This window comes from Danio aesculapii, chromosome 7, assembly GCF_903798145.1.
Source record: "Danio aesculapii chromosome 7, fDanAes4.1, whole genome shotgun sequence".
Classification (NCBI taxonomy): Eukaryota; Metazoa; Chordata; class Actinopteri; order Cypriniformes; family Danionidae; genus Danio; species Danio aesculapii.
Genome location: NC_079441.1, coordinates 11,968,425 through 11,995,099, shown reverse-complemented (window position 1 = coordinate 11,995,099; position 26,675 = coordinate 11,968,425). Strand labels below are relative to the sequence as shown.

The 26,675-nt window shown below is 34.6% G+C and overlaps 1 protein-coding gene across 1 annotated transcript in view; it reads right to left on the bottom strand.

Moving 5' to 3' along the window:
• Positions 1-26,675, bottom strand: part of furina (furin (paired basic amino acid cleaving enzyme) a) — a 194,600-nt gene that overhangs the window by 80,391 nt on the left and 87,534 nt on the right. Inside the window, exons 3-6 of the mRNA XM_056461050.1 lie at positions 24,252-24,350; positions 12,816-12,911; positions 3,275-3,403; positions 3,115-3,191 (exon numbers count right to left, since the gene is read on the bottom strand). Coding sequence (XP_056317025.1) covers positions 3,115-3,191; positions 3,275-3,403; positions 12,816-12,911; positions 24,252-24,350 — 401 coding nt within the window. The remainder of the gene's footprint in view (positions 1-3,114; positions 3,192-3,274; positions 3,404-12,815; positions 12,912-24,251; positions 24,351-26,675) is intronic.

Genomic DNA, 26,675 nt, shown 5'->3' with positions numbered 1-26,675 from the left:
AAACTAATTTGCCAGCAGCGAAAGGCAAAACACAGAAAACACAGGCAGTGAAGGCTGTTGCCTACTGCCTCCGTCTACAACCTGCACACTAGTCTCTAGAGCACTCCGTATAGATGAAATTCATTTACTGTAAGAATATGCTTTTGGCTAGAAGAAATACAAGCTGCATCACTCCCGAGACCCTGTATACTGTAGGACATGCATACAAATTTATTTATATATATATATATATATATATATATATATATATATATATATATATATATATATATATATATATATATATATATATATATATATATATATATATATATATATATATATATATATATATATATAAATAACCAAATTATGATACAAAAGTACACCTTTACCAACAACAATTTAATCTGTTTCAGTGTTAATAGTAACAATGTGCACTAATAAATCAAAGATCTTTAACACGTTCTCGGACTTCTATCTCAGTTTATTAACCTATTTGCATGGTAAACTGCATCTGAGAAAGGCTGACCATATGTGACACTATTAAACTCACAAATGGTCAACACAAATGAATGAGGATGAATGATGATAGGGAATTATAGCTGCAGATTGTGTTTCTGAAAATGACACCATTTGCTTGCTGGCCGTGCAAAAAAAAAAAAAAAAAAAAAAAAAAAAAAAAAAAAAAAAAAAAAAATTCTCATTAGCAAAAGGCGCTCCAGTCCAACAGAAATGGGCTTTGGTAAAAACGCTAATCAAGCTATATTACAGGCTGTGTATTCCTGCGCACATCTCCACGCTGCAGGGCAAAACCTTTGGCCTCATTAAGCACATCAGTGAATGTATAGTAGTATTCATACTTCAGCTGGTTTTATGCCAGGAGCTTCAGGGCCTAGGTATAAAATACAGAGCAGGCTAAGATGAGGAAAAACAAATAACAGTTTGAGCTGTGACTCCCCTCACGAATCACTGGCTTTCCTAATGAAACCTAGAGTTGGTTTCTTGTAAAACTTTCTTGCAAGTCTAAAAACAGCTTTTTATGAAACCAGATTTGAATGTGCCACCTTATGACAAAACAGTGTGGCCTGTACATAAAATATAACATCTCTTCAAACGTGTGTTCTAATGAGGGAAATCGAAATAGAGCAAAAAACAGCTAATTACTTACATATCATTAGGATGGGAAAATTGATCAAATGAATGGACCTACTACACAGTGGAAGTACTACATTTAATAATATTAATTAAAAAAATCTCATAACCCCCTAAAAGTCTGTGTAAATCAAATTTCACAATGTTTATTTTGCTAGTGCAAGCTGTTATTCCATAGGTAAAAAAATTATCTGTGCAAGTTAATCAACTGGTAATCTTCAATCAAACTCTGACAATTCTATTCTGCATCTGAAGTGGCGGTTTTACAAATGGAGTGATTCTCAGCTACGTTCCTGTAAAACCACCAGCTCTGCAAATTTCCATGTCTCCTTAACCAAAACACACCCGATTCAGATCATCAGCAGAGACTGAAAGACCTGTAATGGGTCTGACAGACTAAAAAGTCCTCTAGGAACAAGGTTGAGAAACACTGTTCTATTGACATAAGTTTGATGCTTCAGTCACAATTTTTAGCCACACCTCTCTTACCGTTAGTTTGCTACGAGGGATTGATTTGCAAAAAAGAAAGCCACACCCACTACTCATTATTCAGTTTCAGTTAGAAGTGCATCAACATACTGAAATATACTCACCGGCCACTTTATTAGGTACACCTGTCCAACTGCATGTTAATCAGCCAATTACATGGCAGCAACTCAATGCTTTTAGGCATGTAGACATGGTCAAGACTTGTCTGCTGCGGTACAAACAGAGCATCAGAATGGGGAAAAAAGGTGATTTAAGTGACTTTGAACGTGGCATGGTTGTTGGCGCCAGACGGGCTGGTCTGAGAATTTCAGAAACTGCTGATCTACTGGGATTTTCATACACAACCATCTCTAGGGTTCACAGAGAATGGTCCGAAAAGAAAAAATATCCAGTGAGCGGCAGTTCTACAGGCGAAAATCACTTATTGATGCCAGAGGTCAGAGGAGAATGGTCAAACTGTTTGGAGCTGATAGAAAGGCAACAGTAACTCAAATAACCACTAGCTACAACCGAGGTGTGCAGAAGAGCATCTCTGAACACACAACACGTCCAACCTTAAGGCTGATGGGCTACAGCAGTAAAAGACCACACTGGGTGCCACTTCTGTCAGCTAAGAACAGTAAACTGAGGCTACAGCTCACACAGGCTCACCAAAATTGGACAATAGAAGGATGGACAAACGTTGCCTGGTCTGATGAGTCTCAATTTCTGCTGCAACATTCAGATGGTGGGTCAGAATTTTGCGTCATCAACATGAAAGCATGGATCCATCCTGCCTTGTATGAACAGTTCCGGCTGGTGGTGGTGTAATGGTGTGGGGGATATTTTCTTGACACAATTTGGGCCCCATTAGTACCAATTGAGCATCGCGTCAACTCCACAGCCTACCTGAGTATTGTTGATGACCATGTCCATCCCTTTATGACCACAGTGTACTCATCTTCTGATGGCTACTTCCAGCAGGATAAGGCACTGTGTCATAAAGCGTGAATCATCTCAGACTGGTTTCTTGAACATGACAATGAGTTCACTGTACTCAAATGGCCTCCTCAGTCACCAGAACTCAATCCAACAGAGCACCTTTGGGAGATTCGCATCATGGATAAGCAGCCGACGAATCTGCAGTAACTGCGTGATGCGATCATGTCAATATGGACCAAAATCTCTGAGAATATTTCCAGTACCTTGTTGAATCTACGCCACAAAGGATTAAGGCAGTTCTGAAGGCAAAAGGGGGTCCACCGCTACACTAGTAAGGTGTACCTAATAAAGTGGTCGGTGAGTGTAAATGTCTCAGCAACTTCACACACACTTTAAATAAATTATACACTATAAAAAATGCTTGGTTTCTTGTTTCCTCAACACAAAACAATTAAGTTGTCTCAAAAAAAATCTGAAGAAATTTGTAGTTTCAGCTCATTTAAAAAAGTATTCTGAACAAGAAGCAAAAGTCTTTTTTGAGTGTAATAAGTCTTGTACAGATTACAATACCTGTTATCGTTGAGTTGGGTGTATCGAGGTTGAGGGTCCGGGTCGCCATCATTAACATCGTAGCTAGCATCTGGGTCCTGATAATACATGACAAACATTAGTGAAATGATTGTCTTCGGTTTTTAGCGTCAAATGTAACGATTGTTTATTCAAAACTCACATAGTTCTGAACCAGATCTGGGTGGTTTTTTTCAATGCCATCATCCAATATGGACACGACGACCCCTTGTCCAGTGACACCCTGCTTCCAGGCATCTTTCACGTTGAGGTCAAGATGGTCTTGGTTGTACTGAAGGGAATAAAAGAGAAATAACAGATCAGCATAGATGCCACTTCCCTCCTATTAAGAGCTCAGCTGAAACAGAACATCAACACATACAGTGGAGGAAATAAGTATTGAACACGTCACCATATTTCTTAGAAAACATTTCTAAAGGTGCTGCTGACCTGAAACTTACACTCGAAAGAAATCCATAAATATATTCAAAGAAAGCAAAACAATTTAGTTTACAAATGAAGTTATGTGTACTAAAATGAAATGACACATGGAAAAAGCATTGAACACATGAAGAAAGGGAGGTGTAAGAAAGGCAGTGAAAGCCCAGACAGCAGCTGAAATCTCTCAGTAGTTCTTCAACAACCCTCTGTCCTTCCTCTTTATAAATGAATATCAGCTGCGTCAGTCCAACATGTACATTAGCAGGATGATGAAGATGAAACCAGGGTGGACATTTCAGCAAGACAATGATTCAACACACAGGCGAGGAAACTCAGAGAAAGAAAATGAAGCTGTAGAATGGCCCAGCCAATCACCTTACTTGAATCCAATAGAGAATACAAAATAAAGATCAGATTTGATAGACGAGACCTGCAGAACCATCAAGATTTTTACACTGTTGAAAAGAAAAAAACAACAACTGAGCAATGCATGTGACTTCATTCTCCATATGAGAGGCATCTTTAAGCTGCCATCACCAAAAAAAAAGCCTTTTATATGAAGAATTTAAATACATTTCAGTAGTTTAGTACTTTCTCCTTGTCATTCTATCGTCATTACACATAACTAATTTTTTATTTAGGTTTTGTTTTATTGTTATGTTTGTATTGTTTGGGTTTTTAACAAAACTTCATGTCAACAGCTCCTTTAGAAATATTATTCCTAGAAAAAAAAATGAAGCGTCCACTATTTATTCCCTCGCTGTAAGTGAGGATCGTCTTTCTCAAATCTTTCACTTTGAAAGCTCACATCAGCTCTCTGACTCAATGCTGCAGTCTGCAGTCACCTCAATACCGCATGATGTCCTGTACTAGAAATGAAAGATGCCAAAACTCTCATACGCCTTCAAAACATCCTGTCTTGGTTATTGTAATGCCCTGAATGCACGCAATACTGCCCTTTCACATACTGTACCTACAGTTCAGGAGTTTCTGTCTGCTTTAACCAAGGTTTTGCATTGAAATGTCAGTGAATTTACTTTTATTGCAGGAACATTTCTCTATCGGTTACTTTATTAAATTACACGCACACAGAGCACACTACATATGCAGTGCTCGGCAGCATAATTGAGTACACCCCTTTTGAAGATGAATATTTTTTCTTTTCACAGTGAATAAAGACTACATATTTGGTTCATTTAAACAAAACTGTATTATTAAATGGTTAAAACCATGGTTATGGTTAACATCTTTAGGAAAACAAAGACAATACAATTCAATTCAAAGTTATTGAAGAAAAAAAAAAGAAAATTGCAAACTACAAAATGTTAATTTTTTATTGTTACTCTTGATTTTTCATGTTTATAAATATTATATTTAATATTTTTCCCCAGCATATAAACTTGGGTGTACACATTTTTAGACTTTGATCTTAGATTTGGATTTTCAGATTTGGCTTTGGTACAGATTAATCTAATGTATTGACCTTATTCTTCAACGCGGAAGTGCGTGCGTTTTTGCGATTGTTTTAGAACTTCCAATTCAGTTGCCTATGGGAGAAATGACTAGGAATAATAAACGGTGGAAAACGGTCACACTACTTGCTCTAAAAACAAGTGTTTGCATGACAATACAGACAAACTAGAATAATATAATAAGAAAATATCAGTTTGCAACACCAAACAGCAAAACGAGCTGTTTTTAATGTCTAAAAATGAATGGAAGTGAATGAGATCGGAAGTCTCAAGCACAAATTATCCAAATGGCTGCGCCCGCGCATACGCGGAGAATATGCACAAATATTTCATTGTAAAGCATCCTATAGAAAAAATTCATTTAAAAAAAGAGATCTGTAAGGGGTGTACTCGTTTATGCTGAGAAAAAATAAATATATATATTTTTAAAATGCTTTCATACTGCAAGAATGTATTGATCAAAATAAAAACTCAATTTAGTTAACATTATAACTTCGATAATGTGATAAACCATTAACATTTTGAATACATGTGCAAGTTGCTTTCTTTAAAATGTTCTATTGTACCCTTGTTCTTGTATGACAGGTTACACAAAGACATTAAGCAGCACAAAAAAAAAGTGTTTCTTGAGCACCGAATCAGCCAATCAGAAAGCATCTGAAGGATCATGTGACCAGAGCAAAACATTTTTTAAACTTTAAAAAGTAACCATTTCCCCTTATTTTGTTTGGTTTTATATTTTTATTTATTCAGTAACACCTATAGTAAAACTAAAACTAAATTAGTAAACATAAGAGCTTAATAATATAAAGATATAAATAAAAACTACCGTACTATCATATTGGAGTGATAATAAAATAACAACAGGTGAAATGATCCCCCTATTATAAAGATATAAATAAAAACTACCGTACTATCATATTGGAGTGATAATAAAATAACAACAGGTGAAATGATCCCCCTATTATAAAGATATAAATAAAAACTACCGTACTATCATATTGGAGTGATAATAAAACAACAACAGGTGAAATGATCCCCCCTAATTACACACACACAACTGGTAACTCAATATGGACTGACTGATTACCTAGATTTTATATTCACCTCTAACACACACACACACACACACACACACACACACACACACACACTTTGCTGAGTCTTGTTAACCTGTAGCATTATGAAGCGTTTCCCTTTTGTCTAGTCTTTCTGTGCCTGTTGACCCTCGCCTTATTTTTGTTGATGCTGTTTGCCATTTGTACCAATCTCTTCGCCTGTGACCCCGACTACTCTGGATTGCCCTCAAAGTTAAACTATGGTTCTACTTGGACTGTCTGTTTGTGTTTAAGTTTAATAAAGATGCTGTATTTTTGTATCCTCAACTTCCTGCTACAGACACGAAACAGAAATGGCTAACGAAAACCCCAAAATAATTTAATATCATATTAAATAAGTTAAATATAAAATTGTAATAATTTCACAATATGTTTCTGCCGAAAGCAGTTTGGCGAGTGTGTCTGTCTGTCTGAGCACAGAGATCCGACCTCTCTCTGCTCCACACGTGTGTTACTCCGGTGCAGAAACGAACGTGGCCACCTGAGTTTATCTGAGCAGAAAATTGAATTTATTTCTCCACGCGGCTCCCTCACTCTCCAGTTGGTCACAGTGTCGCTGTTCTTCTCCCCAGAGAGGTTAAAGGTAGAAATTGAAGCCAGTAAAAGGTGCTGTCAGGTCTGATGACCCCAAAAATGATACCCTCTCCTGCTTATCCTGGGATTGGAAGTCAAACGAACACAACTGACAGTTTATTTCTTAAGCCTACATCAGGGAAAATGATGCAATCTTGCCTCAAAGGTCCAGCAATAATGGCTGTGAGGTTGATAAATCGGCGCTGATGACCTTTGGTCAACTGTTGGAATTGCAGCCAAACTTTCTCTGCATTCCACTCTGCGGAAATGTTATTGAGTGGCGTCTACCCGTTTCACTGATAAACATGATTGATAACGCTGTCCTGAAGACGAAAAAAAATGTGTTGAGTAAAGACTAGAGCTCAGAGTATGATTTTATTTATTTTTTTTCCCTCAAGTCATGACGTTCCCCAAAACGTGAGAAAAGCAGCATCTATTGTGTTGGTTCATTAGCTGGAACAAAACGTCCGAATCTGGTGAATCACTGCTGTGTGCAGAATGACTGAGCAATGGCTTCACACAAATTGATGATTCTCATTACACTGCAGGATTCTCACAAATTACAGATGCTGAGGGAGGACTCTTAATTACTAGGTAAACAAACAAATGAATAAATAAATCCCATGCTAGCATTGAAAATAGATCTGTATTGTCTAATTAAATTAGTCAGGAAAGTACATTTTAAATTGAATGGGCTCCGTTTTATTGACAGAGAAAAATAAATTGAGGAAAGAATGACAGCTGTAGAACATCACAAAGCCTGACAACTGACATTGGAAAAAGAAATGGGAGCTGAAATATAGCTTATCTTTAAAATAAACTTAAAAAATAACTAAAAGAAAGTTGATTTAATACCAAGCTTGTCACAGCAACTCGTTAAGATTTTATTATTATTTTTATTATAACCTTTATTTTACCAGGAAAGACACTTTGAGATTAAAAACAAAATCTCTTTTACTAGAGCGTCCTGGGCAAGCTAGGCAGTATACATGTCACATGAGTCTAACAGACAACAAACAAAAAACAATTAACATGAATCTCACATTGACAAACTGTTCAAAACATCTATATAAGCCTGTTTCAATCTCTAAATCATTTACACTCTTTTTTAAAGCATTTAGTTAAATCAATTCTTTAAACGGCAACTTTGTTTGTGGAATGCAAAAGGTGCTGCGTATTTAAAAGCCCTTTTTCCTATCTCAGTCCGGACTAGCAACAGACAGTAAATAAATATCCTGTGACCGAAGGCCATAGCTAGGGACAGGTTTTCAACAAATGTAATTCTGGAGATATGATGGGAGTAAACCCAATATAGATTTGTAAACAAAGATATGCCAATGCTTGAGCCTACGAATGGACAAAGCAGGAGATGAACATGGGTGATTCTAGAATTGTGGGCACAATTTTGTGACTAGACAAATCTATTCTATTATGTTTTTTATACATGTATATTGAATAATACCACAAATGATATCAAGTTATTTCTAAAAAAAAGTTTGCATGTGTATTTGTGGACATTTTGTTAAAAATATTACCCGTAAACACTCCTATTTTTGTCCGTCTCCTCCTGAAACATACATTCAGCTTGAATTTTTATTAAATAATTAAAAGTCCCATGGAATTAAAATAAAGTTGTTTTTTTATGTTAGTAATACAAATAAAACAGATTTTAACACAAATTTCAGTAAATAAACACCCTAATGTGTTTATGCCTTTATGAAGATTTCCCTGTTATTGTTTATGCTTACAGTCTCATTTAGAGAAACGCTAAACTGAGATTTTATCTCTGAAATGTAATAATAAATCTATATAAAATGCTGTGCCTCCCACCTCATTTATTCAGTTGCAATGACTTCTGAGACTTCTAGAGTGAGTTTGGTGCTCAAGTCTGCATCCACGCATCCTTGATATCAAGGACACATTCGGAAACTTTCATTCGTCCTCCGTTCTTGAGGTCTTGAGTTTTGGAACTGAACTTTGGCAGTTCATGATGACGTTACGCAAGAACACAAGGACGCTGAAGCACGCATATTGAGAAACAGCCAGGAAAATGTGCAGAGCTGGTGGTCCTCCAGGAACGTGGTTGAGAAACACTGATTTAAATTATTCCAGTTCAAGGAAAACCAATGGAAAATGCTTGAAATGTACATACTGTCTAATACTGGTTTTATTATTATGTGATACATGGCAATGCTGGTGGAAACCATTCCTTACCCCGTTATAAAAGAAAATTAATGTTTTTTTATGCAATTAAAAAGGCATATAATACGTTTAAGTGTACCCTTATTACATATACGATTATGGGGTTGTCCATTGTTTCACGAAGAACAGCATTTGTTTCTAAAGTTTCACTGTTTACAGTAAACAAGAATGGCAAAATTTGCTTCCTGTTAATAATAATTTGAGGTTCAACAAGCAACAAATTCAGTTTGCACACAAATAAACGCAATTACTTCAAAATATGGGTTATGTTTTAAGTGAGGATGAGAAGATGGGGTATAAATCTAATGAGTAACATTATATTAGATCCGTGACCCAATTATTAAAACAGCAATCCTGCTGCTGTCTTTGCCAATGTTCATTATACAGCAGAAAAAAGAGAGATCTTACTGATCTTAAGTGAATAACTTCATTTATTTGGAGTTAATATACCAGAACTTCAGGAGAAAATGGTCACTAACTAAAGGTCTATCCACAAACTGAACACAAAACAATTAAAAAAAAAAGCATAAACAACAAAAGTAGCATGTTACTTTTTTCTTAGCACTTTAAAGCCCAAACTATAATAAAAGCACTCTCTCGATACACAAGTGTAAACAGAAAGACCAATTCATCCATCCAAACATTATACAGAGCTAACAGATGCAGAGCAAAGCCACAGATATTGTCATGTTATGAAGATTTCATATTGGAATAAACTGTGCATTGCTCAATTTGTGTGCATCAGGGAGTCATTATCAATAAGCTCGATATGAGTAATAAGCCTCGGTAAGCACATTGGTTCTGAAAGAATAATTGGGGCAATCCAAACGAAATGTATATCCGGTTAAAAGAGATGGTGCAGACCTTAACCAACAGATATCTCTCCTTCAACCATCTTCATTACAGACTCTCATCCAGAGATGTCTAGTTATTAGAACAGGCTATTAATATTTATGCAGGACGTAATTGGGACACTGCATCTAATTTTTGTCTTTTCGAGTCAGAAGCAGGTAATCATGCACATATTTAGTGATCTGACTCAGCAGTTTTCTGGGCACTGCTTTCTTCATGTTTTATTGCTATTTTGGTCGTGCTGACACTAAATGCTCCATCTTTCTCAAGAGCGTCTGAAAGCAAACTTTAGATTTTAAAATGCAAACAGCAAATTCAAAATGTACTACTGCAATTAGAGGAATTTGGATCAACACTAGGGGTGTGCAATGTTAATAAATTGAGCTATTATATGGGATATTTTATATTTGTATGCTAGTTGACTGTTATTTTAAGTGCATTTATATCAAGTAAATATTATTTGAGGGATTCATTCGAAACAAATGATTCATTTTAAAATGTGACAATTTTATTAATGGATCACTGAATTGATTCAATCAAAAACAATCAATAAAAAAGTAAACAAAGTTAAAATACAATTGAGTGAGTGCGACGAACAACCATACATGTCCAACAAAATAAAAAATGAGAACCATGGGACATTAACTGTATGTGTGAACTTTGTATACAGAAACAATTTGGGGATATTTTCACGTGACTATGATTCTGCACTTTAATTATTACAATAGCATCACGCGGAAATAACGTTTATGTCAACTAAGAAGAATGGAGATGCTGCTTGCTGTCATGTCTGCTTCGGACATTAAAAAGTCAAATTCTCAGCAAAAAAAAAAAAAAGGAGAGCCAACAGAAACAAATGGAAGGAGGGATGATGGGAAACCATATTTGAATCAAAGAGGAGAACAAAAACCAGGGAAAATTTTACCAAAATAGATGTGTGGAAGAACCGCATATGTGATGTGATCACTCGATCTCTCTGAAAACGCTATCAAAGTAAACCACACACCACATATAATAAAGCTGTATCAATGCATATTTCTCATCAGTCCTGTAAAATACGGCAAGCAGAGTTTGTTTATATATTTATTTATATCATGAGATGGCAGAGTGCGAGAACAGTTTAAATAGTAAATACTCCGGTGCGCTGCGCCAGCTTTTCTAAATAAACGACAATATTTAGCTATGATACGTGTCTGCATTGTACACATTTATTGTTGTAGCCTATTTTTTATATATGGTTTATTGTTATTAATTGATTGTTATTGCCTTTACTGTAAAAAGGTCTATGTATTGTACATGGACCCTTTTCAAATTTCCAGGTATCTCAGTAGCGGAAGCCATAGTTGGGAAAACTTGCAGTGAATGGGAGAATACAACAAATAATTCTTTTAACAATCTTTTTTGCTCAAATAATAAAAGAAAAACTCCACAATGATGTTATAAAGACATTTAGAAAATGGAAAAGAATTGTGTGAGAATGATGACGGCAGCCAGGAGAGAATAACGTCAAATTTACTGTCCTGCCCCATAGACGCTGCATTAGAAATGGCTAGCACAAGTGATCATTTGTTTTTTGTAATTTGAAGCAAAGATGATATACTACATAGAGAAGTACATAGAAATGTTCATACTTTAAAAAAAAAAATCTAAATATTAAAAACCATCAAGGATTTAAGATGCTGATGACTATATGATGGACCAATAATATTAATAATACTAAACTTGAAAGAAATGCTTAATATTGACCTGAAAATTCTGTTACTGTATTAAAACTATGATAAGGGAATCAGATCTTTAGTGGTTTAAAGTGATATGATGAATTGGAGTTCTAATGTTTTTCCACACTAACTGGACATGGACCATTCTTCCACATTTGAGAAATATAAATCACAATAACTTTAGATTTTTAATAAAGACACTGAAAATTGTTATCTCCTTAGAATTGAGAAGCTTTTGTTGTCTACCTTCAAGTAAAATAAAAATATATCATGTTCCCAATCCAAACCCAAAAAAATCTTATTACTCAAAATTTAAAGACTGACTTATATTCTTTATCTCAATTATCAAAATAGTAAACAAACTAAAAATTTTGTGCCTAAAATGCTGCTCAATATGAACATGTTTGTTTTTTGAACCACAGTATAATAGTTATTTTTGGGAAAACAGCAATCTTGCTTGCGATATTACCTAGATAGAATTTTGGCCACCAAAAATTGGGTGGTGAAAAAAAATAATGTACAGATAATAATTATGTGCAGAAAAAAGGCTACAGTGTGTTGATCTTACTCTCTCTCTCCAGCCATTGTCACTATGAAATGGGAATCGGCTTTCACAGCAGACACAGAAAGCACTGCGCTATAAAACCCATTCATTTCAATGGCTTGTGGCACACAAGAGTGGTTTGTTTCCACGATATGATGCAAGTATCTCATCCCAAGGTTCACAAAATTGTTGATATGGCTCATATCCATAGCAACTTACAGGGATATCTGCTTTCATAACCTATACAGGGTCAGTCTAGCTATATTATAAGTAGAATTTATGATGCAATGAATGCTTTTGGACTGCTTTTGTTTTGAAAAGTGAATGATAAATGTCAGCCCGCATATTGTTAAAGCCACAATTACGATATTACAATAAACATCACTCATCCCTTCATCTCCATCACAAACAAGTTCAATGTGGCCACTTTAAAACAGAGACACAGAAAGACTGACATCTCAGGAGACGACGTGTATAAAGACTGATGGAGAGTGAGGGCCAGCATGTCTGGAATGCGTCCGAAGAGCCAAATCACAACCGGCTGATTAAACTTTAAGCTCCACCGGATGACCATAATAGCAACAAGTTCACCGTTACACAACGTCCCATTTAACAAGGGCAGAAAGAACAGAGTCCTATGAATCCAAACAGAGTGTTACAACAGCCCACCCAGACCATCCAATCTAAGCGGGAGGTATCGTGCTTGCAAAATGAACAAACAGTACACAAACACACACACACACACGCAGATGCAGACAAACAAACAGATAAGCTATTTACTCACCAAGTACCACTGCTGTGCAAACTTGGGATCGGTGGGCTCATAGTAAACATCCCTCTTCTTTCTTCGTTTCACCACCTGCTGTTCTGCCCACATTACCTTGAGAAAGCAAACAAAGAGTCAGAGACATATGAGAAGAGATTGATTCCTAGGTTTCCTGTCAGTTCAGCTCTTCAGATGTAAAATGGAGTGTTTTGAACATCAATAGATCGTTAGCAGGAATGATAATTTGGACAATCTGCATGATCAGTAGTGTAAAAAATACAAACAGTCAAATTACTGTAATTGAGAAGTTTTTCCTCAGGAATTGTACTTTAAGTAGTTTGAAATGTGTACTTTTACTTTCTATTGAGCAGCTTTTTAGTGCTGTATTGGTACAGAATCCGGAATTTTTTTTTGTAATTTTTGCACGTAAAAAATGTATTTGACTTCACATCGTGTCAAACGCATTGACACGTCGCCTCCGAAACTTTCGTCCATCATAAAATAAGATTAATGTTTTGAATATAAAGATGAAAAAAAAAAAAAACGCATTAAAGAAATAAGAAAAAAGACGAGTAAAATACAGTCAAAAAGATCAAAACTAACCAAAATCTCTATTTATTGGAACCCAGATTCAGAAGTACTTTGTTTTGTCCTTCAAGTAGGGCTAGACGATTTGGCCTAAAATCTAAATCTAGAATAATTGAACATTTCAACTCGATTACAATTAATGGACGATTATTTTATTTTTATAAATATTTTTTTTTTTTCCTCTATAGTTTCCTGACAAGTTTTTCGCAGTAAATATGCTCACATATCACACGTCAGAGATTTTAGTCTGAAGCGTGCATTACTTAATTTTAAAATAATTGAAGGAAACACACAACATCTACTATCTGTGATTTACTGAATATCAATGCTGAACAACTGAAATTAAAACACACATTGCCTAAAACAGCCACTTTTTTCTTATGAAAAAATTGAAAATAAATAACTTGCACTTTTTGAAACAATATAAAATATTTTCTGTGCTTTTCATATTAGGAGTAAAAAATCAGCAGTATCTCTTTTAAATAAAATAACTCTTGTATATCCTGTAAATAATATTTTAAGCACTGCATTTTTTGCATCTCCTGTAAACAAATATTTGAATGTAAATAATAATTTGATTGTAATGGAAACGATGCCGACTCAAGTCATCTCTGGCGCAGCTTACAATCATTGTCAGTTTAGTGCAAAGTAAGGCACTAAAGAACTGGAGTTTGTTTTCCTTATCAAACTTGCAAAGTCTGAACTTAGAAGGAGAGGAAAAAGCCCTAATCAAAGAGGCGAATGTCTGCAGCCACACCTCCGTTTTCCCCAAACCACACTGAGACAGAGGAGCGTCGTTTTAAAATGAAAACGACCTCTTTAGCGTTTCCAAAACGCTCCGTTTTCATCAAAAACTCCGGCGTAGCGTGGACGGAAGGCATAACCGTAGCAAAACTTATGCGTTTTAAAACAAATACGTATTATTGTAAACAGGGCCTCAGTCAGTTATTAACAATCGTATTAGTAATAATCTTATCTGAATAAGAAACTAGAGTAAAACACAAGTTTTGACTAAGACTAAAATGCCAAGACTTTCAGAAGACTAAAGAAAAATAGGATGAGGTTGATAAAATATGATTAAATTAACAAAGACAACTAACACAGGACTAAGACTACCATCTTAAATAGTTGAAAATTTACACTAATCCAAGTCAATGTTTAATTCAATCACATAAACGTTGGCCAGGAAAGACATCATTTAATTCTTGGTAATGTCTGCAAATAAGAAATAAGTGAATGTTTTGCATTTTAAAATAATAAGTTAATATAAGTAGTAAGACTGAAATGTGTGCAATGTGGCTGGAAATATTACAGCAAATAAGGATATCGTTAAATAAGAGCTGATGAAATCTGCTGACAGACACTGTCCTGCTTTCTGTGTCTTCACAATCCTCCTTGGCTCAACACAAAGAGAGCGTCCTGCTGTAAGACGGGGAGCTGTTTCTGGAGGGCAGCGACTGCAGCAGCGGGACTGAAAGCGCAGACGGTGGCAGATTATGTGACTGACAGCTCAGTGGCGCTCACTGCTTGCTGTCTACAATGAGTTTTGGGAAAGTGGATGAAATAGACAGACGCGAGCGCTCAGAAACAGAAAGACGGGCCGGCTGGGACGTTCGCATCTATCAACATCCGTCAGGGTCACGGTGTCATGATGAAATGCCAACAGAGCAGGTTCAGATTGCAAGTAACATACAGAAGTGGAGCGTTTTCTACTTGCTCCAGATGAGCTGGTTAATAATTAACCAATCGTTTTATGTACTAACAGCGGTTCAAAGTTTAGGTCATGTTGTCAGATGTTTGTGCTTGACCTGACTGACTAAATCAAACACCGGACACAACCACCAAGTGGCATTTATAAAAAACATTAGTGTTAATTTTGCTAAACCTGATCTTGATGTTTTAAAGGGGTAGTTCTCCCAAAAATTAAAATTTACTCAACCTCAAGTGGTTACAATGTACATATCCTCCACTGCACATATATATTTGTACATGTATGACATACATATGTACATATTTATTTGCATTTCTTGTTTATAGTAAATAAGCTGTATTCAATGCTCATATCTATTTGTATATCCCCGATTATTAATAGAAACCTGTACGGTATGTTCATCTGTTTGTAAATCTCTGACTATAGTTAACTTAATAAAACTTGTATATTATGTTCATAGTACATAAATCTGTAGATATTATAGATTTTTCTATAATTGCACTCATAACTTATACCTATATCATGCACTTGCTCTTGGTTAAACTTAAACTGCCATTTTGTTGCCTTGTAGGCCCACATGTGTAATGACAATAATGTTGAATCTAATCTACAGACCTATACAGACAGTCATACACTGTAAAAAGTGAATAGTTGGCTTTAAAAAGGGAGTTAACCCGTGTTGCCTTAAAATGAATTTTTTAAATATTTACAAAAACACCTCTGTCGCCATGGTAAAGCAAGTAAAACAGCTGAATGCCAACTTGACTTCTGATTGGTCCTCTGCTTTGAAACTGACTTTGAAAAACAGCACTGAGTGAAAAAGTTAAGATTCTTTTGACTTGACACAGTGTCAAAAAAATGGGCTGACCATAGCAGTACTCTGAAAGTGTTGCATGCAAAACTTTTGCAAACAATTTATTTGTGTTGAATTTAAACAAACAAATTAAATTTAATAATGTTCAACTTAATTTGTTTGTTTAAATTCAACCCAAATAAATTGTTTACAACCACTTAAGGTAAAAAAAAAAGAGTAAATACACGGAATCACTTTTGAATATTTTTTTTCAGTGAATTAAAAAAATAAATACTAGTCAATGGCAAATGGATTTAACATTCAAAATATCTTATTAAATACTTAAGTAATCCCATATATAAAATTTAAATATAATAATAAATAAATGAATTTTAATACATTTTAAATACATTAATACATTTAAATATTTTAATAAATCCATTCTAAAATAGTTTAATGGGCTATAATAATTCAAATATAATTATAAGCAAGAATAATTAAAAATGAAACATCAATTCCATAAATCAAATGTAAATATTTAAATAAAAAACAAATAAATTATAATAAATTAAATATATTAATAAATGTAAATATTTTAATAAATCAAGTGCAAAATAGTTTAACGGGCAATGATAAATCAAATATAATAAAGCAATAATAACTAATAATTAACTATACAAGTAATTCCACAAATTAAATTCAAATATATTAATAAAGAATGTGAATAAATTTAAAATATATTAATAAATAAATATTTTAATATAATTAATTCCATATATTAAATTCAAAATATTTAAATAAATGAATATGAAAACATTTTAAATATATGAATAAAATTAAATATTTTCATAAATCTATTCTAAAATAGTTTAATGGACAACATTAATTCAAATATAATTATAAGCATTAATAATTAATAACAAGCAATTCAATATATTAAATTTAAATAAATTACTACATGAATATGAATACATTTTAAATATATTAATAAATTTAAATTAATAAATTCATTCTAAAATAGTTTAATGGGCAATTATAATGTAAAAATAATTATAATCAATAATAATAATTAATAATTACATAAGAAAATGAATGAATGAATGAATGAATGAATGAATGAATGAATGAATGAATGAATGAATGAATGAATGAATGAATATGGAATATATATGAATACTTTTCGACTTTTTTGTCACCACAGCGGAATAAACCGCCAACTTATTCAGCATATGATAAATTTCAATATACTAATAAATAAATAAATATGAATGCATTTTAAATACATTAATACATTTAAATATATTAATAAATCCATTTCAAAGTTTCAAATAAAAACTTATTTTTATGATCAAGCCCCAATTTTTGAAGCCGATATTTTTAGTCTCTTTGAGGTGAGCTCTTTTAAGGCTTGCAAGATAGCGTTCAGAATCCACTGATTTTATCATTGAAAGGCAGACCAGAGAAAATGCATCAATAAGTGTGGAAAACCCGCATTCAGATCTGAGGCCGTCTGCTTGGCAGGTTCAAGAGGAGAGACATGTTGTCAAAACATTACAGCACATTTCCCCTGCTGATTAATTAGCTGGAGTGGAACAACAACTAAAAGCAGCACAAAAAAAACGTTTCTAACTTTTAAAAGATCGACTTTTGGTTAAATTAAGCTCAATTAGAGCTCATACTCAGCTGGCAATGCGATGCATAATAAATAACCTCATGACTGATGTTGCTACATCTATGACAGCTCTGATGTTTCGACTTGAGCCAAATGTGTTTCAAAGAGAATATGAACGCCGCCAAAGGACAGAGAAATAGGAAATGGATTTCTGAAGCTATGAAGACAGCCTGAGTGATACAGAGCAGAGTTTTGATAACAATCTTGGCTAAATATGGAGTCCGGATAGAAGGAATCTGGACTATCTTAACCTCTACTCTGGAAATGGAGATAGAGGCAGTTGCTGAAATCTTATTTTGCAATTTAGACTAATGCACGCTCTTTCTTGACATATGTAATTGATGAGATGTGAATGACGCAACTTAAAGGGGACCTTTTATGCAAAAATCATCTTTTATAAGGGGTTTAAACACAGTTGGGTGGCGACAGTGTGTGAATATGGCCAGCCTCTAATGGAATGAAATAATTAGGTATTTTTTTATGACACTACATAAAAACAGTCTGCAGGAACACTTTGATTGACATTCTCCCTTTCTACATGTTATTGGAGGGGGAAAGCCCTGCCTATTAGTCACAAATTCTCCCTCATTAGCATAAACAGCCAAGTGAGATCCACCATTAAAGATTTGAATCTGCCACTATGAAGACATTTACACTCACTGGTCACTTTATTGGGTTCACTTGTCCAACTGCTCGTTAACGCAAATTTCTAATCAGCCAATCACATGGCAGCAATTCAATGTATTTAGGCATGTAGACATGGTCAAGATGATCTGCTGCAACAAACCGAGCATGAAAATGGGGAAGAAAGGTGATTTAAGTGACTTTGAACGTGGCATGGTTGTTGGTGCCAGACAGGCTGCTCAGAGTATTTCAGAAACTGCTGATCTACTGGGATTTTCATGCGCAACCATCTCTAGGGTTTACAGAGAACGGTCGGAAAAGAAAAAATATCCAGTGAGCGGCAGTTCTGTGGGCACAAATGCCTTGTTGATGCCAGAGGTCAGAGGAGAATGGCCAGACTGGTTCCAGCTGATAGAAAGGCTACAGTAACACTCGTTACAACTGAGGTATGCAGAAGAGCATCTCTAAACGCACAACATGTTCAACCTTGTGGCTACAGCAGCAGGAGACCACACCGGGTGCCACTACTGTCAGCTAAGAACAGGAAACTGAGGCTACAATTCACACAGGCTCAGTAAAATTGGACAACAGAAGATTAGAAAAACTTTGCCTGGTCTGATGAGTCTCGATTTCTGCTGTCACATTCAGATGGTAGGGTCAGAATTTGGCGTCAACAACATGAAAGCATGGATCCATACTGCCTTGTATCAACAGTTTAGGCTGGTGGTGGTGGTGTAATGGTGTGGGGGATATTTTTTATGGCACGCTTTGGGCCCATAAGTACCAACTGAGCATAGTGTCAACACCACAGCCTTCCTGAGTACTGTTGCTGACCATGTCCATCCCTTTATGACCACAGTGTACTCATCTTCTGATGGCTACTTCCAGCAGGATGACGCGCCATGTCATAAGCGCGAATCATCTCAGACTGGTTTCTTGAACATGACAATGAATTCACTGTACTCAAATGGCCTCCACAGTCACTAGAGCTCAATCCAATGGAGCACCTTTGGGATGTGGTGAAATGGGAGATTCGAATCATGAATGTGCAGCCGAAATCTGCAGCATTTGTGTGATGCTATCATGTCAATATGGACCAAAATCTCTGAGGAATATTTCCAGTAACTTGTTGAATCTATATGCCACGAAGGATTAAGGCAGTTCTGAAGGCAAAAGGGGGTCCAACTCAGTACAAGTTAGGTGTACCTGATAAAGTGGCCAGTGAGTGTAGATTATAGCACATGTATAGCTCCAACCCTTTTGAAAAGAGGTTTGGGAGCACAACCTCATTTGAATATAAAGCGAGGGTACAATCTGGATCAAAGCCAAGAATGGGAGTTTTTCAGAGTTAAATTTTTTTTATTGTGGGTTATTTTGAGCTGAAACTTCACACACACTCTAGGGACGTCAGAGGTTTATTTTACATCTTGCAAAAAGGGCATAATAGGTCCCCTTTAAAACATGCCCAAATGTTTTTAAGACCAAAAATGGTGCATTAATACTGCATAGTATAAAGTAATTAGCATTCAAGATCTGTCAATATTGACTGCGTTCTGTGATTAAAACACGCTCTGTCTTTCTGAAGCTGAAGGGAGTGAAAGAATTCAACAACAGGAAGCGGAGCAGGGCAGTCAGGGGAAATGCCACTGGGACACGCTGAGAGAACAGGCCCGACACACTTTACAAGGGCAACATCTTCACACAACTGCAGGTTTCACTTCCCAAGGAGTGATTCTTTCGTGATAATGGCTGTTTGCATCAGCAAAACAAGCACAAGTCTGTCATTTTAAATGAGAGTCAACCTTCTGAGCTAAACAACGCAGAGTAGAGGTCAGTTTTTCATCTAAACGAGTGGCAGCATGATGTGCCAACTAATATTTCCTCACACTCAAGTGTTTCTAAACTTTTACAACATCCATAATAGGAATAAAGGCAGCACGGTGGCTCAGTGTTTAGCACTGCAGCCTCACAGCAAGACTCGCTGGTTCAAGTTCTGGCTGGGTCAGTTGGCATTTCTGTGTGGAGTTTCTATGTTATATACATACATACATACATACACACACACACACACACACATACTCTCCCTTGGTCATCTTTCCATCAAGCAAATTTTCCTCACAGCTCTGTGAATGCCGGCGCTGTCACTTATTGATCCGCGATCGATAAATGTAGCTTGTGTGGACGCTACTGCACTACTTGACTAAAAAAATAGCTTCTGATTTAGAAAGTAAATCACCATGCTATTGAGAAATGTAGGTGAAGCAGAATAGCACTGCTTTAATAAATGGCCTTAGCAGAAGGCATCGTGCATATCAAAAACAGGCAAAGCAACAGATCAATATTATTCAACAGATTTTTAAAGAATGTTTTTAGACGTAACCCCATTTGTAATCTTTAACATTTTCATAAGTAACTGTAATTCTGTTACACATTTTCTCTCAGTAACTGTAACGAATTACTGATCAATTTATTTTGTAATTAAATTACGTAACGCCGTTACATGTAACTAGTTACTCCCCAACACCGGTTAAGGCCACCTAATATAATGTGGCACCAAAGTAAAAATCTAATTAAATGTAATCCCTTATCACTTTTTCAGTGAATAAGCAATTTAGTAACACGAACTCTTTACTTTGTAACCAATTATAGCTAACATTTATTCCCGACGCAAGAATTTTAACAGGACAAGTACCAGCATACCTCCAGGTCATACCAATGAGCGTTCAAGAACAAAAACTGTCAGTAAACGAACACATTCGCTTTCCTTCTGGAGTCAAACAGGGCTCTCCGTCATGGTGTTGGGACAAAGGTAGGTTCATTATTCACACACCTCATCACTTCTGCACGCTGGACAATGGAGTGCCTTTGCCATCTCGAGGGAAGCCGCTTTTGCTCCTGCAGGCCGTTGGCGCTGATGAAGCGTGGCGCTGCAGTCATGTTACAAGATGGACTTTTTAACCCCCTCTAGAAGGTGAGTAATGGGCCATACGGGTCCAGTCGGTGATTTCCATTAAGAGGGTTTCTAGCCCTCAGCAGTCCTTTGGTATTAAAAATCGCAGGGCTTGTGTTTCACGCTGCCTCAGAACTCCCCATCTGGATCAGAGAATTTGCTGAACGACAAATACCGATGTTGAACTGAACGAATGCAGATGTCAGGACGACGCATCGTGAGCAGGGCCACTTTAAACGCTCGTATTTCAAACTGGTGACAAGAAACCGAGAAGGTTTATTGGAGTTCTTTGGAGCCACATACGCTGGGGGGGAAACGGAGGTGTTGTGATGTATACATTTCACAAGAATGGAAAGATTCACAAACGGCGTTCAGAGGAGACGAATCATTTAGCAGATGCTTTTATGTAAAATGACGTACAAATGAAGATAATAGAAGCACTCCAACTCACTAGAAAGCAGCAATATATAAATGCCATAAAAAGTCTAAGTTGGTTTAGCTATTTTTTGTGTTGGGCAAAGATTAAAAAAAATAATAATAAAATATTCACACACAAAATTAAATAAAACCACACAAACAGAGTTTCTGCAGGTTTCCTCAAGTGAAATTTAACACTTATTAAGACCCTTTAGGACAATTAACAATTACATTTTTGACTTCTAAAAGGTTAAAAACTTAGTAATGGCCCGGTATTTTCATTTAAGTTTTTCACGATATTGGAAACATTTTACATTTTTTCTCTGTGATATATTTTACGAAGTAAATATGATTTCACCACATGACTTAAATAGCTCTATTTGAAAAGTCATTACTTTAGATTGACTAGGATGGTATTGTAGGGGAGTGAAATATAAATATATATTATGTAATTTATTATATACACGTAATAAATTACAGTCATAAATTAACACCATTGAGCAAATATTAAAGTGAAATAAACAGTGGTTTAGCGTTTTCTGGAGAGAGTCTAACAGTATTCAGGTATATGGAGAGAGTCTAACAGTATTCAGGTATATGGAGAGAGTCTAACAGTATTCAGATTTTCTCCTTTTGTTGTTTGATTAATGATAAAAACAGTCGGCAGCAGAAATAATGCTCGCTGTCACTTTAAAAGCGGTGCGGCTCTGATATATGGTTTCTCTTTCACACGTCTTTTGATTCTCAACTCATTTGTTTATTACACAAATGAGGGTTAATATGAATAATCACTAAACACCATGTTTTGACACCCATTTGACCATTAAAGCGCTCCACATTAAGATGACTTTAGATGTGTATGCGCTGAGCCTCAGAAATGAGCAGAGCACACACAACAGCATGCGGTCTCATTCGCTCTTTTAAAAAAAAACATTAATAATTCGAGTGTACATCAATGAATGATGCACATCCCGTGCTGCAATTGTTACATTACAGTACATGCTTTTAGTAATGTTCACGTGAAACTGAGCTTTGCAGAGCAACAAATGTGTATAACTGGAAAGGGGGCGGTATATGATGCAATAATCGTTTCATCTCGATTAATGTTTGTTCATAATTGTTAGAAGCCAAAATTGAAACCGAATTTTCAATTAATTGCACAGCCCTATAAGTAACGCAATTACATTGACTTTAGTAACTGTAATCAAATGACACGCATTTAAAATGTAATTCGTTATATTACTGTGTTCCCCAAAAACGTAATTAGAACACAGTAATGCATTACATCTAACTCTGTTCATCATATAAATAATTCAATAAAATCTATTTTTTTTTTAACTTCTTCAAGCGCTCCTAAAATGCTTTAAACACTCTTAAAATGCTCACATAGTCACAGGCCTTAAAACACATGCAGATGATTAACTTTCACTCTATTAAGGGTAAATTCTGCAGTCTCGACCTGTGGTTTCTGGTCATCTATAATCCCAACTCAACTTTGCATATCTTGCAATGTGACTTTTGCGGATGCCCACATTGCAATATCGATACTCAAACAATATATTGTGCAGCCCTAGTTAATGATATGCCACTATACTGACACATAGGCGTTTGTAGCTCCGCCTTCTTTTAAAAACAGCACAATCTCATTTGAATTTAAAGCAACAGTCACCAAAATGGTACAATTTGGAACAAAACCAAACCAAAAAGAGTTCTATAAATTATTTGAGTGGTATTTTAAGCTGAATCTTCACGTACATCAAGACACAAACCAGCTGGGTTTCTAGAAAAAAAAAGAACACACAATCTCTGGGCAAATAGAAAACGTTTCTTCCCAATCCTTTTGAAAAAACCTAGAGAAGAAAGTGTGCTGCAGAGTGTCAGATGAAATAACAAAGATGAACAACATGAAATGGAAGTGCTCTGGTTCTAGTGCTTCCTTACATTCCCAACAGTGATTAGGTCTTTTGTTGGAGTCCCTGAGGAAACGTAATGAGGTCTTTGAGGAACCAGATAGACTTAAAAACATTGAGAGCACTAACGAATGTCCAAAGTCATCTGGCGTCCTGTTAGCTGAAGCAAGGAAGGAGTTGGTATATATAAAAAAAGCTATGGCACACAAAAAAGTCCTATAACCTAATAAAAATATCATAAATCAGCACAATTCAAATAACTTGCTTTATATTCGTTATAATGTATAAGTTATGGGCTGAAATTTGTTCAAGATTAGTGAAGGTCGCGTTTAACCTTCATAAAATGTTGATTTCCAACCTCAGGAGGTCAAATTAAATATTACATTAATAATTTCATTTTTATATGAGGTCTCATATTTTATAAAAAATTATAACATGCAGTCTAAAATGATATAAAACATTAAAATTACATAAAAATTCAATAAATAAGGCACTTTGGCTAGTTTGAAAACCCCATGTTAGTCTAAAAAATCATTTATTCAAGAAAAGTCAGGATAAAATACATGCACTGCATTATAAAGCATGAGCAACACTGTCAAAACCAGATTATTTTCACAGATTTCAGGCTATTTTGGTAAATCTCAGATATATTTAGGTCTCAGTTGCTTCAGTAATTCTGATTTACCTCTCACTTAGTCAAGGACTGATCAACATTGCCTTTGAGCTTTTTTGGGAGAAGAGTCAATGGTGTGTTTAGAGGCAGATCTGGATTCTACATTTCACACATACCTGGGGTTCTGTGTGCAGACGAATGTGTGTTCCTCTGTGCTCTGATAAAGACCTTTTCACCACCGTGCGGTGCCTGAAGTGATAATAATCTCCAAATACCTGGAAAGAGAAAAAAAACAAGACTACATTTAGCTCACCACATCCTATAGATTTAGTTTTTTCCCCTTTAATAATTTTTCCAGGAATTCAAAGAGCCATTTTGTTTTGAAGATTCTGAATGCTTAAAATGCAACTGAGCTAAAATGTCTTAAAAACCTCTGACTGAACCAACACGAAAAAGCACCACAATCACGGTCTTCAATTTAATAGCAAAAAAAAGAAACATTTGAACAGACTTGAATAAATTAATTTTTTAAAGGAGTTCAATAAAATAAAAAATATATTATATAAAAATTTAAAAAAATAAATAAATAAAATAAATAAATTAACTTTTAAAAATAAAATTAATAATAATAATTTCATTTTACAAAAATTAAGAAATAAATCTAAGAAATTAAATAATAATAAAAATACAATAATAAAAAGTAAAAATTAAATAAAATAAAAAATATGATAAAATACTACTAAAAACAAATCATATTTGTATAAAATAAAAATAAAATGATCACACTATTTTAGGGTATAATTCCCGCTATTAACAATTAATAACTATGACTTTACCTCAATTAAAATGATCTGCTTAATAATGGCTATTAGTTTAATTAGTTAATTAAAACTATTAATTAGTTAATTAATGGCTATTAATTAATTTAATAATGGCTATTAATTAAATAAATAATTAGATGTATTTTAAATAAACAGCTAATATTTTAATAATAGGCAGGTAATGAAAGTTACTAGTAATAGTGATAGATTTGTACTTTAACTAAATTGTAACCAAAATGTCTACCAATGGACTTAAATATGAATTTCCTTGTATTGTCAATGGCTAAATGGTGAGGAAATGTTTTTACAACCATGCCGTTTTAAACCCAAATGCATATCTTTCACGTGAGATTAATGAAACATTGCATTTTAATGAGCTTTAGGAACAAAACAGACACAGGCCACCAACATTTCTCAAAATATCTCCAGTTTTAGAATTAAAAATAAATAAATAAATTCTTGATTTGCTATGATATGATGTTGATTAAACAAAAGAATTTCTATTTTACACCCCTTTCAATTAAATAAAAATCTGACTTTTGCAACCAAATATAAATGATAGTGAAGGCCACTCTTACTGCTCAACAAGCCCTATAGCAAGCTCTAAAGCCAGGCATGACCTTAAGGCTCCAGATGGAATGAATATTAACCGGGAGAGAGAGTTGCAGACAGCTGTACATGTCCAAGAGCCTCCAGTACATGTAACACAGAAACAAAGTCAATCTCCTGTCAGCCGAATGCACAATCACACATGACAAGATCATCCGGAGGGCATCAAACCGGCACCGTTTCGGATCGATTTCGCTCTCGCCTTGATGAAAGCTCAATGTCTGGAGTGAGCCGGAGTTCATGCTGTCGTGCTATAGATTCAGAGTATAGAATCGCAAAAGATCTCGAAGACATCAAAACAGCTGTACGGCATCGGCCAGGATTAGTCTAGAGATATTGACCATTCCACCAGCGGCTTTAAAAGAAACTCATCGATTGAAGAGCATCGATTCATTACAGAGTAACTCAGAGTTTAACTACACTTTTAGACCTTACACAATGTTGCAGATCGATTCCACATGTTCGCAAAATGGAGTTGAAATGGCAGATGAAATACTTGATTTTTTTCCTTATACATTTCTTTAATTGCCCACACTGAAAATAAATGATTCATTGGATTTAGTCAATTTTTTTGAAGGTAAGTGGTTGCAAGCAATCTCTATGGGCTGAATTTAAACAAATTAAATTTGGTAATTTTCAACTTAATGTGTTTGTTTAAATACAGCCCATATGAATTGTTTGCAACCACTTACTTAAAAAATAATAATAATAATAATAATAAATTAAAAATCAGTCTGAATGATACAAAAATCGTGTTTAAAAAAGTTAAATAATCAATAACAAAAATTATTAAATAAATAAATTTATATACATACAAAAATATAAAAAAGTCAAATAAAAAAGATTTTTAAAAAGAAATAAAATAGAATTTTTATTAAATGTTAAAATAAAATATACAATAAAATATACAATAAAATACAATAACATAAAAACATGAAATAAAACTATACTTTAAAAAAATTAATTAGTAATATTTTTTAAAAGTAAAATTATATACAATAATTAAATAAAAAAATAAAATATAAAAATTTAAAAAGTTAAATTAAAAATTACTTTTTTTAAATTGGCATTAAATATAAAAAAACATTTAAAATAAAATGGAATTGTTTTAAATAAAATAAAAGATAAAATACAATAACAAAATGTTTTTAAATAAAATTATTAATTAAA